We start from the raw sequence: 13,020 nt of genomic DNA on the forward strand, positions 1-13,020 counted from the left end.
AATACTGTGGAGGAGGAATTCCTGGAGTGTTTACAGGATGGTTTCCTGGACCAATATGTCGAGGAACCAACCAGAGATCAGGCCATCTTAGACTGGGTATTATGTAATGAGAAAGGATTAATTAGCAATCTTGTTGTACGAGGCCCCTTGGGTCAGAGCGATCATAACATGATCGAATTCTTCATTAAGATGGAGAATGAAGTAGTTGACTCAGAGACTAGGGTCCTAAATTTAAATAAAGGAAATTACGATAGTCTGAGGCGCGAGTTGGGTAGGATTGATTGGGGAATGTCACTCAAAGGGTTGACGGTGGATAGGCAATGGCAAACATTCAAAGACCGCATGGATGAACTACAGAAAATGTTCATCCCAGTTTGGCACAAAAATAAAACAAAAAAGGTGACTCAACCGTGGCTAACAAGGGAAATTAGGGATAGCATAAGATCCAAGGAGAGGACATATAAATTGGCCAGAAAAAGCAATAATTCTGAGGATTGGGAGCAATTTAGGATTCAACAAAGGAGGACAAAAGGATTAATTAAGAAGGGGGAAATAGAATATGAGAGTAAGCTTGCAGGAAACATAAAAACTGACTGTAAAAGCTTATATAGATATGTGAAGGGAAAAAGATTGGCAGAAGACATTGGATACTGCAAAGGCTATGGGCCCTGACAACATTCCGGCAATAGTACTGAAGACTTGTGCTCCAGAACTAGCTGCGCCCCTAGCCAAGCTGTTCCAGTACAGCTACAACACTGGCATCTACCCGGCAATGTGGAAAATTGCCCAAGTATGTCCTGTCTACAAAAAGCAGGACAAATCCGACCCAGCCAATTCCCGTCCCATCAGTCTACTCTCAATCATCAGCAAAGTGATGGAAAGTGTCGTCGACAGTGCTATCAAGCGCCACTTACTCAGCAATAACCTGCTAACTGACGCCCAGTTTGGGTTCCGCCAGGGCCACTCAGCTCCTGACCTCATTACAACCTTGATCCAAACATGGACAAAAGAGCTGAACTCAAGAGGTGAGGTGAGAGTGACTGCCCTTGACATCAAGGCAGTATTTGATCGAGTGTGGCATCAAGGAGCCCTAGCAAAACTGAAGTCAATGGGAATCAAGGGGAAAACTCTCCATTGGTTGGAATCATACCTAGCACAAAGGAAGTTGGCTGTGGTTGTTGGAGGTCATCTATCTCAATCACATGACATTACTGCAGGAGTTCCTCAGGGCAGTGTCCTAGGCCCAACCATCTTCAGCTGTTTCATCAATGACCTTCCCTCCATCATAAGGTCAGAAGTGGGGATGTTCGCTGATGATTGCACACTGTTCAGCACCATTCGAGACTCATCAGATACTGACGCAGTCCGTGTCCATATGCAGCAAGACCTGGACAACATTCAGACTTGGGCTGACAAGTGGCAAGTAACATTCGCACCACACAGGTGCCAGGCAATGACCATCTCCAACAAGTGAGGCTCTAACCATCTCCCCTTGACATTCAATGGCATTACCATCACTGAATCCCCCACTATCAACATCCTGGGGGTTACCATTGATCAGAAACTGAACTGGACCAGCCATATAAATACTGTGGCTACAAGAGCAGGCCAGAGGCTGGGAATTCTGCGGCGAGTGTCTCACCTCCTGTCTCCCCAAAGCCTTTCCACCATCTACAAGGCACAAGTCAGGAGTGTGATGGAATATCTCCACTTGGCTGGATGAGTGCAGCTCCAACAACACTCAAGAAGCTCGACACCATTCAGGATAAAGCAGCCCGCTTGATTGGCACTCCATCCACCACCTTCAACATTCACTCCCTCCACCACCGGTGCACTGTGGTTACAGTGTGTACCATCTACAAGATGCACTGCAGCAACTCGCCAAAGCTCCTTCAACAGCACCTTCCAAACCCGTGACCTCTACCACTTAGAAGGACAAGGGCAGCAGACGCATGGGAACATCACCACCTACAAGTTCCCCTCCAAGCCACACACCATCCTGACTTGGACCTGTATCGCCGTTCCTTCACTGTCGCTGGGCCAAAACCCTGGAACTCCCTTCCTAACAGCATTGTGGGTGTACCTACACCATATGGACTGCAGCGGTTCAAGAAGGCGGCTCACCACCATCTTCTCAAGGGCAATTAGGGATGGGCACTAAATGCAGGCCTAGCCAGCGACGCCCACATCCCATCAATGAATTTTTTAAAAGCCAAGCGTAGGTCCCTTGCAGTCAGAATCAGGGGAATTTATAATGGGGAACTAAGAAATGGCAGACCAACTAAATACATATTTTGGTTCTGTCTTCACAGAGGAGGACACAAATAACCTCCTAGAGATGCCGGGCAACATAGGGTCTGATGAAAGGGAGGAACTGAAAGAAATCAAGATTTGTAGGGAAATGGTGTTAGGGAAATTGAATATGATTGAAGGCCAATAAATCCCCAGGGCCTGATAATCTACATCCTAGGGTACTTAAGGAAGTGGCCCTAGAAATAGTAGATGCATTGCTGATCATCTTCCAACATTCGATGGAATCTGGAACAGTACCCATGGATTGGAGTGTAGCTAATGTTACCCCACTATTCAAAAAAGGTGGTAGAGAGAAAATGGGGAATTACAGACCGGTAAGCCTGACATCGGTAGTGGGGAAAATGCTAGAGTCCATTATAAAAGATGTAATAGCAGAGCACTTGGAAAACAGTGACAGGATCGGACAAGGTCAACATGGATTCACAAAAGGTAAATCGTGCTTGACTAATCTACTGGAATTTTTTGAGGATGTAACTGGTAAAATAGATAAGGGAGAACCAGTGGATGTGGTGTATCTTGACTTTCAGAAGGCCTTCGATAAGGTCCCGCATAAGAGATTAGCGTGTAAAGTTAAGGCACATGGGATTGGGGGCAAGGTATTGACTTGGATAGAGAACTGGTTGGCAGACAGAAAGCAAAGAGTTGGAATAAACGGGTCGTTTTCCGAGCGGCAGGCAGTGACTAGTGGGGTATTGCAGGGATCGGTCCTTGGACCCCAGCTATTCACAATATATATTAATGATCTAGACAAGGGAACTAGATGTAATATCTCCAAATTTGCAGATGACACAAAACTGGGTGGGCGTGTGTGCTGTGAGGAGGATGTCGAGAAACTCCAGGATGATTTGGACATGTTGGGTGATTGGGCAGAAACATGGCAGATGCAATATAACGTGGATAAATGTGAGGTTGTCCACTTTGGTGGCAAAAACAGGAAGGCAGATTATTATCTAAATGGCAATAGATTGGGAGAAGGGGAAGTGCAACGAGACCTGGGTGTCCTTGTGCACCAGTCGCTGAAGGTAAGCATGCAGATGCAGCAGGCGGTTAAGAAGGCAAATGGTATGTTGGCCTTCGTAGCGAGAGGGTTTGAGTACAGGAACAAGGATGTCTTGCTGCAGTTGTACAGGGCCTTGGTGAGACCACATCTTGAGTATTGTGTGCAGTTTTGGTCGCCTTATCTGAGGAAGGATGTTCTTGCCATGGAAGGAGTTCAGCGAAGATTCACCAGGCTGATACCTGGGATGGCAGGAATGACGTATGAGGAGAGATTGGGTCGATTGGGCTTGTACTCGCTGGAGTTTAGAAGAATGAGAGGTGATCTTATTGAAACATAAAATTCTGACAGGACATGGACAGACTAGATGCAGGAAGGATGTTCCCGATGGTCGGGGAGTCCAGAACCAGGGGACATTGTCTAAGGATAAAGGGTAGGCCATTTAGGACAGAAATGAGGAGGAATTTCTTCACCCAGAGAGTGGTGACCCTGTGGAACTCTCTACCACAGAAGGTGGTGGAGGCCAGTTCATTAAATATATTCAAGAAGGAGTTGGACATATTTCTTAAGGCTAAAGGGATCAAGGGGTATGGGGAGAAAGCAGGGACCGGGTACTGAATTTGGATGATCAGCCATGATCGCATTGAATGGCGGAGCAGGCTCGAGGGGCCGAATGGCTGACTCCTGCTCCTATCTTCTATGTTTCTATGTTTCTATGCAACATGCCACACTTACCTGGCGTGGTGTCCAGACGTTGGGAACCCTGAGGCAGAAGCAGCAAAATTGAAAAAGAACCTGTTAACTACTATCAAGTACCTGTTAACAGGAAGGCAAGTGGCTTTAATCCTCTTCCTGCCGCTAGGTGTCGGGTCCATGCGCAAATCGGGGACCCGACACTTGGGAAGATTAATTGGAGGCGGGTTAACGGTGGGATCAAAACCCGCCATCAGTCAAAATGATTTTAACCCTTAACCCGCCTCCAAACCCGCCCTCTCAGCGCCGATAAAGTTACAGCGGTAGAATTTTGGGTGGGAGGAGAGCTAAGCATGCATGGAGGGTAGGGTGCCAAAGGACTCCAGTGTGACTGATATAAATGAAGAGAGGATGACCTGCATCTCCCCCTTGCTCTTCTGCTCAGGCCACCATGAACCCATGTCCTAGGGGTGATGACCACCTTTGATACCCTAGTGCCACCTTTGGGGAAGCAGACCAACTTTCATTGCCACACTTATTCCACCAGGACCTCCACTGCGATGTTGCTGAACCTAGGAGCTCTATGCATCGACATTCTGCACATGCTGCAAGCAAGTAGATAAACAGCAGAACTGACTCTTCTCAGGGGAAATGAACAAACAAAAAATGTTCAAAAATTATTGCACAGAAATTACTCTTCTCAAGGCCAGTGAACAAAAAAAAGATATGCTTAGAAATCACAAAGATCAGAAGGACATTCTTTTGACATTGTGATTTGATTCCTCTCTTCTAAGAAGTGCATTCATCATATAAATACTGGAGGTCTCAGGGGGAAATCCCGCCACCGAATCGGGTGGTTGGCCTGTCAACGGAATGCAAATAAGGCTTGGCCATTTAAATAGGTTGAGCCTTCTGTTCACGTGATCAGATAGCCAGAACTATTGCTCTGTCTACTGACTGCCCGAACACTGCCCAGTGGGAAAATCTACTCCATTTTTAAATAGTTTGAGCTCAACAAACATTTACGCCAAGCAAGGAGCTGTTCAATTGATTTTGGTTTGTTTAAAACTTCTTCTTCACAATCTGCTGCAGCTCTTGGGTAAGTAGAAGTGAGGGTTGAGAGTCAATTTTGTGGGAAGAAGAACAATTGGGAATGGTAGAATAAATTTGCCCAGGCTGGAATAAAATTACCTATCATTAAGAGTGATATAAAGGTGTTGCATGAAGTGTGTGATGGCATGCTCTATATACAAGACTTTTGGGGGGGAAAATTGAGTTGCTTTATGCCTCCCGTTAGTGCCCCATGCGCAGCGCCCCGCTCATGCCCCGGCCACAAACTTCGCTCGTGCCCCCTGACCTACTGCCTGATGCTATGTCCAACAGGGTCAGGGTGCCGTGTTTGTGGCCGGGGTGGCGCAAATTAAAGGGCAGGAACCAGGCGGCCATTTATTTTGAGCCGCCTGTCAGCACCTGCCCCCTTTCCCCTCCTCCTGTGGGGTGCCAGGCTCTTTTGCCGGCACCCTGCTCCCCGGTGGTCCAGCAGAGCCCCAGTGCGTGCTGCACTAGGCCCCTCCCCTTTAATCAGGGGAGGGAGGCCTGTAGCATCGCAGCGCTACGTGTCGACCCACGTGGTGCTGCTGCATGTAGTGCTGCGATATTCAATGGGAGTGCCCCAAGAGGGAGGGGGAGCGCTTCCAGTAGTGCCCCACCTCCTGCTTGGGGCGCTACCATTCAATTTTGGTTGTGGGGGCATTAAGTTTTTTGGGGTGCTAAAAGTAGCGCCCCGGCGAAGTTAGCGTCCCAAAGGAGGCACGACCCAATTTTTCCCCCTTAATATATTATAGGGAAAGCACAAATTATGGGATTTGGGGAGCTGTGAATCAATCACATAATGCTGATGTTGTAAATAAAGTATTTTTGTTTGAAATATTTTGGCCCGTATTTTGCGGCACCTACGGGTGCATACGAGGTGTGTACACACCCAGAAGGGCCATGCAAATTCCAGGTTTAGGCATGCGAAGCACATGCGCAAAAACCTGGAACTTGCGATCTGGCAAGCATCCCCAGGAAAAGGGCATCTGCGGGCGGTGAGTTGGCCAATTTGCCCAACTTCTGCCTGTGAAATTCTTACGCCTGGTAAAAGCAAGCGTATGGCCTGCTTCTATCAATGTAAGAGTTTAAATGAACATTAAAATAAATTTTTCACTCATTTATACATTTAAAAACCTGTACAATAAGGTAAGTTTATTTTTAGCCCCTTTAAAACATTTAAATTAAATTTTTTGAAAAATAAATTTTTGTTTTAAATATTTAATTAAATGGCATTTTAATTCATTTTAAATATATATATTTTTTTATTTATTTGATGTGTAGATGTATTTTTTGGGATATTCCCATTCATGCTTATGGGGTTTCCGTACATACGGAACCTCCATAAGCATGAATGGGGATTCCCTTCTTTCATTCAATGGGCTGGCCCACGTGATCCCAGGGGCGCTCGTGAACTGCCTGCGCCCCTGGGTTACATGGGCCTCTACCTGCAGGTACCCGGAGAGGCCCAGGACCGCAAGTCTCCGTACCTCCCGGACCACCAGGTATGCGGGCATTTTATTTGCAGATCGGAGGCATTTCCCCGCAGGAAGCCTCTGACCGCAAATTCAGGGCCATAGTTTAAAACCTCTCCTCTGATCAATTTAAAGTACAAGAATGCGTTGTTCCTGAATGCTATCTAGTGATTCCTACTAGGAAGGGCTTGTGTGGTTGTCAGATGAAAACAGGATTAGTATTGGCCGTGATAAAAACAGAAAATGCTGGAATCACTCAGCAGGTCAGGCAGCATCTGTGGAGAGAGAAACAGAGTTACACATTTCATGTCGATGACCTTGTGTCAAAACTGGAAGGTGTTCGGGATTAACAGCTTTTAAGCACATGCAGAGCCAGTCAAAAGTTTGCCAGTTCAAGCCCTACTCCAGCATTTAAGCAAATTATTTAGGCTGACACTTCAGTTCAGTACTGAGGCCGTGCTGCACTGTTGGAAGTGCCATCTTTTGGATGAGAAGTTAAACTGAGGCCCCATCTGCCTGTACAAGTAGATGTAAAAAAATCCCATGGCTCCTTGTCAAAGAAGAGTAGAAAGTTTACCCGATATCCTGAACCAACATTAATTCCTCAATCAATGCCACCAAACGAACAGATTAACTCATTATTTATTTAATTACTGTTTATGGAACCTTGGTGTGTATCATCTCTGCCTACAAAACAGCAGGCTTCAAAAAATAATTGATTTGCTGTGAAGTGCTTTGGGAAGTCCTGAGGATGTGAAAGGCGCTATACAAATGAAAGTTCTTACTTTATTTCTTTTTTTGAATTGGCAGCACATGGTTCCTCAGAAGTGAACTGGTAGTTGACAGTTTTCTGTGATGTGAAGAGATGTTTGTGATAGCTAAGATTCTTGTGGCTGCAGATCACAAACCATTTCCTTAATACCCTGTATAGCATCAGCGACACTGTTTTTATGACTGCTTTGCCACTGACCTCTCAAGATCAAGAAGGTTGTCAGAAGCCTCAACCATCTTTGAATTTCTGAAGTAATCCTGATATTTGTGGGTTGCCAACTCTGGCTGCACATAAACCTGGAAGTACCATCACATGACCTCCCACTTCTAGCTACTCCGCCCAATCAAACAGCCTTTGCTGTCATCTTCAATATTTTTATAGCTAGAAAGTGTTTAAAGAAAATGAAAAAAACAACTTTTATTTCATGCCACTGTGATTTTTCTCCTGGGTTGCTCGCAGCAGTGTCCAGGAGATTAATGTTTAATTCCTGAAGACTCCAGAACAATCCTGGAGGGCTGGAAGATTGGATAAAGAGAGAGAGTAAAAAGAGACAGAAAAGAAAAGTGAGAAAAAAATTTTTAATTTAAAAACCTCTAACAACAATTTACTAGGTGTAGGAATGAGACTGCACAGTTTCAATTGTTCCCTTTCTGGGCCGGAGAGGTTGAGTGGCATTGCAGGAAATAAATCTTGTCATTAAAAAGGTACTTATGTACTTATGCTGTTAAATTCCAGCGCTAACTTTCTGTGGCAAGTTTAATTGGCAATTAATGTGCAAATGCAGCAATATCATGAAACTTACGGGGAAATTGAGGGCGAGCTGCCGTCTTTGCGAGGCTAACTCATGGGGTATCTCTTTCTCATCACAAGTTGTTGGACAATTTATACATTAACAACGGCGAGCGCCATTAAACTTGCTGTTATTTTGGCAGCAAATTCTGGCTCTATATTTTAGCAGGCACACACATAATACAGTTTTATTCCACTGGGGCCATACTTGCAGGGATGATCAACGTGTGGCCCTTAGCTACAGAGGCATACATTAAAGACAGTATGCATTAATACCCAACAATCCCACGGACAGATAGAGTTGCCAATCCTCCAGGATTGTCCTGGAGTCTCCAGGAATTAAAGACTAATCTCTTCAAAACCGCTGAGAGCAACTTAGGAGAAAAATCATAGGGGCATTAAAGAAATTGTGTGTTTTTTCATTTTCTTTGAACAATTTCCTTTATTATTTAAAAAATATTGGAGATGGGTAAAAAAAAAGCCTGTTTGATTGAGCGGGGCAGTTGGCAGTGGGCAGTCATGTGTCGGAACCTCCAGGAATATGTCCAACCAGCGTTGGCAGCCCTACAGACAGAGCAGCTTGCAATGTTGTCGCTGATTCATAAACCATTTTTTACTGGCTCAAAGATTTCAATGCTCCTGCCCACAATCTCACCGATCCTGTTCAAAGTTCTATGTGAGAAATTGATAACACTGGAATCTTTGCAAGCGACTTTATCAGCAACTATCAAAAAATAATTAAACAATTTCAGTTTAAAATTGGCATATAGAGAGCACCTTTTTGCTATATCAGATCAGAAAGCTCTCTAGGGCCGGGCAGGAATGTCCAACCTTTTGGAGCTGGGAAGCAGATAACTGTGTCACAACCAGTAAGTGTGTGGATATGAATACACAGAAACATGCAACTCTGTACATGAAACTTAGAGTTCTGCACGTACAGAAAATCTAAACACTCCCATACACAAAAGTTCCAAAGCTCTATGCACAAAAAACAAAGCCCTATAAATAACACGTGCAAGTCCCCCATACACAAAACATCCAATCCCCCATATAAAAAACTGAGTCCCCTCGCACAAAATGTCCAGTACCCCATACTCAAAAGTTCAAGCCCTTCCCATCCTCTTGTATCATCCTTCTCCCTCCCCTGAATCCCTTCCCTCAACCCCTACTCTATCTTCCCCTTTCCTTGGCCTTGGAGGGAAAGTAGTGTAGCTTTACTAGAATGATATGTGGACACCAAGTGTTAAATTACAAAGAGAGATTACACAAACTAGGAATAACAACAGAAAATGCTGGAAAAACTCAGCAGGCCAGGCAGCATCCGTGGAGAGAGAAACAGAGTTAACATTTCAGGTCGATGATCCTTCGTCAGAACTGGAAAAAAGCAGGAAATGGACAGCAAGTTTAGGAGCTGGGAAAAGGGGGAGGGGATAAAAAGAACAAAAGGGAAGATCAGTGATAGGATAGAAAGCAGGAGAGATTAAGAGACATTGAGAGACGTTAAGAGATATTCAAGTCAAGAGGAGGTGGTAATGGGACAGGTTAAGGAACAAAGGATGGCTCTAGATGAGGTGTGAATTGCGCTGGCAGAATGAAGGACAGCTGCCAACAAACTAGGGTTGTATTCCCTGGAATTTAAAAGATTAAGGGGTGATTTCATCGAAGTTTTCAAGATATTAAGGCGAACTGATAGGGTAGATAGAGAGAAACTATTTACGCGGGTTGGGGAATCTAGGACTAGGGGACATAGCCTATAAATTAGAGCCAGGCCTTTCAGGAGTGAAGTTAGGAAACACTTCTACACACAAAGGATGGTAGAAGTTTGGAACTCTCTTCCGCAAACGGCAATTGATGCTAGGTAAATTTTAAATTTAAATCTGAGATTGATAGGTTCCTGTTAGCCAAAGGTATTAAGGGATATGGGAGTGGGGGGCAAAGGCAGGTATATGGAGTTAGGTCACAGATCAGTCATGATCTCATTGAATGGCGGAACCGGCTGGAGGGGCCGAATGGCCTACTTCTGTTCCTATGTTCCTCCACCCCTTCGCCATCTGGCCCCTCCCCTCTACTTTCCCTCCCTCATCTTATCTTCCCTCTCCCTCCTCACTTCTTCCCTATTCCCCTTCCTTCCTCTTCTGTTCCCCCTCGCCTCTTCCCTTTCCCTCCTATTCTCTTCTTTGTTCTCCCTCCCCTTCGCTTTTCTTTTCCCCAACCCTTTTCCCTACTTCCCGCCCCTTCACCTTGACTTCCCGCCTCCCCTTCTTCCCTTCCCTCCAGTTTCCTTCCCCCTCTCCTATTTCCTTCCCCATCTATCTTTCCCCTTCCCACTTCCCCTCCTTGCTCCCCCTTCCTTCTTCCTACCTCCCTATCCCTAGTCCCCCAACCGATCTCTATTCCCCATCCCTATTCCTCCCTCCACATCCCTCTTCTCCCTTAATTTCCCTCTCCCGCTTTCCCTCTGCCCTCACTTTCCCCCTTTGCCCTTCCTCACTTCCGCACCAACTTCCCCTCCCCAACCACCTTTTCCCCACCCACTCCTTTTCCCCCACTCATCCACCTTTTCCCCCACCCGACCCCTTTCACTCTTCCGCTTACCCTCCCCTCCCCTCTTCCTGCCAAAACATCCCTTGTGTCAACTATATTCTGTTGGTCACACTCATTTCTGGGTCAGAAAGTTGTAGCTTATACTGGAAGCTTGAGTTCATAATCTAAGATAAAGCTTCAGTGTGGTATTGAGGGGTGCTGCATTTTTGCAGGTGCCTGATTCTATAGCTCTCTCTGAGAAAGAACAGGGACACGTCTCTGTTTTGGCAACATTCGTCCCTCAACCAACACCAACATAAAAAAACTAGATTAACCAGCCATTCATCTCATTGCTTTTTGTGGGATCCTGCTGTCTGCCATATGACTGCTGCCTTTGCCTACACAACAACAGTTTTTGCACTTCAAAGTAATTCATTGTACGTGAAATGAGATGTGGTAAGGCACTAAACCAATGCTAGTTTATTTTTGTGAAAAGGGTGTCATTTTAAAATAAACATTGTAATTATCTTCCCACTGCAGCTCTGGAGTGGGGGTGGGGTGGGACTGCAGGAGATACAGCAGGTCTGTATTCACAGGCTGCTGCTGTGCACTCATGCATTAAGGCAGTTTCATAGCACAGCAGGTCTTTAGCAGCGTCATGAACTGCCTTTGCTCACTAACTATCAGCTCCAATGCAAGAAATCAGTCGTCCCCTTTTTAAAAAAAATGAAGTTTGGAAATGTCACTTTAAATCTAGACTGCAAATGAATCTGTTTGCAGTGAAATATTGTTGCAGAACAGATTTACCTGACAAGAATACATTGTGTTTAGAAGATATGGTTAGGCATTTGAGGTGCGCCTTGTTTCCTTCCCTCGCGGATCGCACATGAGGACTCCAGTCCGGGCTTTGCCTTGCACCCTGTTCCGAAGATCTGAGAGCATCCAGAGGCGGAGGTTTTTTTTAATTCCAGGATCTCTCTCTTACTCTGAGCTCTCAGTCTCAGCCTGTCCGAGTGAACTTCACAAATCAGGCACACATCAGGATTTCATCCACACACACAGGATCCATGAGGGTGGGCTCAAGTCGCAGCTCTGCAACATTCAGAGTGTGTCGGTAGAGGAACAAGAGACGACTTCTTGCCTTTTTTTAATAGCCATCCTTAGACAATTTATATATATATGTACATGTATGTATCCTAATCTACAGCCGGGGGAAATCTAGTGGAAATCAGCGACCGCTACCTGGAGAAACCGTCTCAGCTCCCCAGTTTGACAGGACTTTTAAGGGGAGTTCTTCAGGGTTTGGGCTGGGGTAAAAAAGTGGATTTTCAAAATCTATCTGCACACATCATGTCCTGGATTTCTGCTCTGTTGGCGGTGCTTTGCACTTTAACTGTGTTTTGTGGTTCGGTTGTGGCTGATGCGAAAGCTCGGACTTGTTCTGAGGTGAGACAGGCTTACAATGCGAAAGGATTCAGCCTCAGCAACATCCCCTACCAAGAGATCTCGGGTAAGGACACTTTAAACATTGGGGGACGGCAGCTCCACAATAGTGCGCCAACTTGCGCACTCGGAATGGTCCAGAAACTTAACGCTGCCTTTTAAGGTGCACTACAAGTTGGAGCTATATTTTTACTTCATTCACTTTAGCTGAGGTAAATTATTGTTGAATAGAATGAAAGAAAAGACACTAGCATTCACTAATTGAGTTTAGTTCTGAAGGGTTGAACAACTGTAGTTAACTGGAAGGACTCGTTTAAATTTGAAGTACAAGGTAGAAAAGCGGGACCTTTTAGGGCAGTAGATGTATCACACAGTGCTTAAAGAATGACTTTTCCCGTTCAACAACTTTTTTCACTTTATTGGACCAGGGATGGAAATCATCCTTTAATGAGTTATTAGATGTCAAACACAAGACCGATCATGTGGTATTAGAGTCTTCTTGCCAGTACTCGGGCACTACAACAGTAATCTATTGCTTCAAAAATATTTGCAGGCTTGCAGGTCAGTGTTTAACTGGGACTAATTTTACTGAAAATGAACCCATTATATTGTTATATAAAAACTGAACTGTGTGCTGTATTTTGTGTTGTGCGTGGGGAAGGGCATCTCTAATGTGCATGTGAGGTTTGGGCCAATATGTGCATATAGGATCCAAAGAGTAGGTAAGGGTCTGCATGTACCAATGGTAATTAATTTTGAGAGTTTTATGCAAAATAGCTTTTTATTTGTTTCCTTCATTATAAATTTTGAGTATTTCAGCAGAATGTGCCTACAGCAAAGGTGAGTAGTGGGGTTATAACCAAGAACAATAGACCTATAACATTGGAGGTACAGCATAAGAATTGCCCTGCCTGGTGATCTTGGTG

General features: G+C 45.0%; 1 protein-coding gene across 1 annotated transcript in view; it reads left to right on the plus strand.

Annotated features, from left to right (window-relative positions):
- The first annotated feature begins 11,438 nt into the window (after nucleotides 1–11,438).
- Nucleotides 11,439–13,020, plus strand: part of LOC147111518 (glypican-6-like) — a 1,374,066-nt gene continuing 1,372,484 nt past the window's right edge. Inside the window, exon 1 of the mRNA XM_085998560.1 lies at nucleotides 11,439–12,161. Coding sequence (XP_085854686.1) covers nucleotides 12,002–12,161 — 160 coding nt within the window. The 5' untranslated portion in view covers nucleotides 11,439–12,001. The remainder of the gene's footprint in view (nucleotides 12,162–13,020) is intronic.

The sequence above is a fragment of the Somniosus microcephalus genome, chromosome 10, assembly GCF_052327205.1.
Source record: "Somniosus microcephalus isolate GS21.2 chromosome 10, FLI_Smic_1.0, whole genome shotgun sequence".
In the NCBI taxonomy this organism is placed as follows: domain Eukaryota; kingdom Metazoa; phylum Chordata; class Chondrichthyes; order Squaliformes; family Somniosidae; genus Somniosus; species Somniosus microcephalus.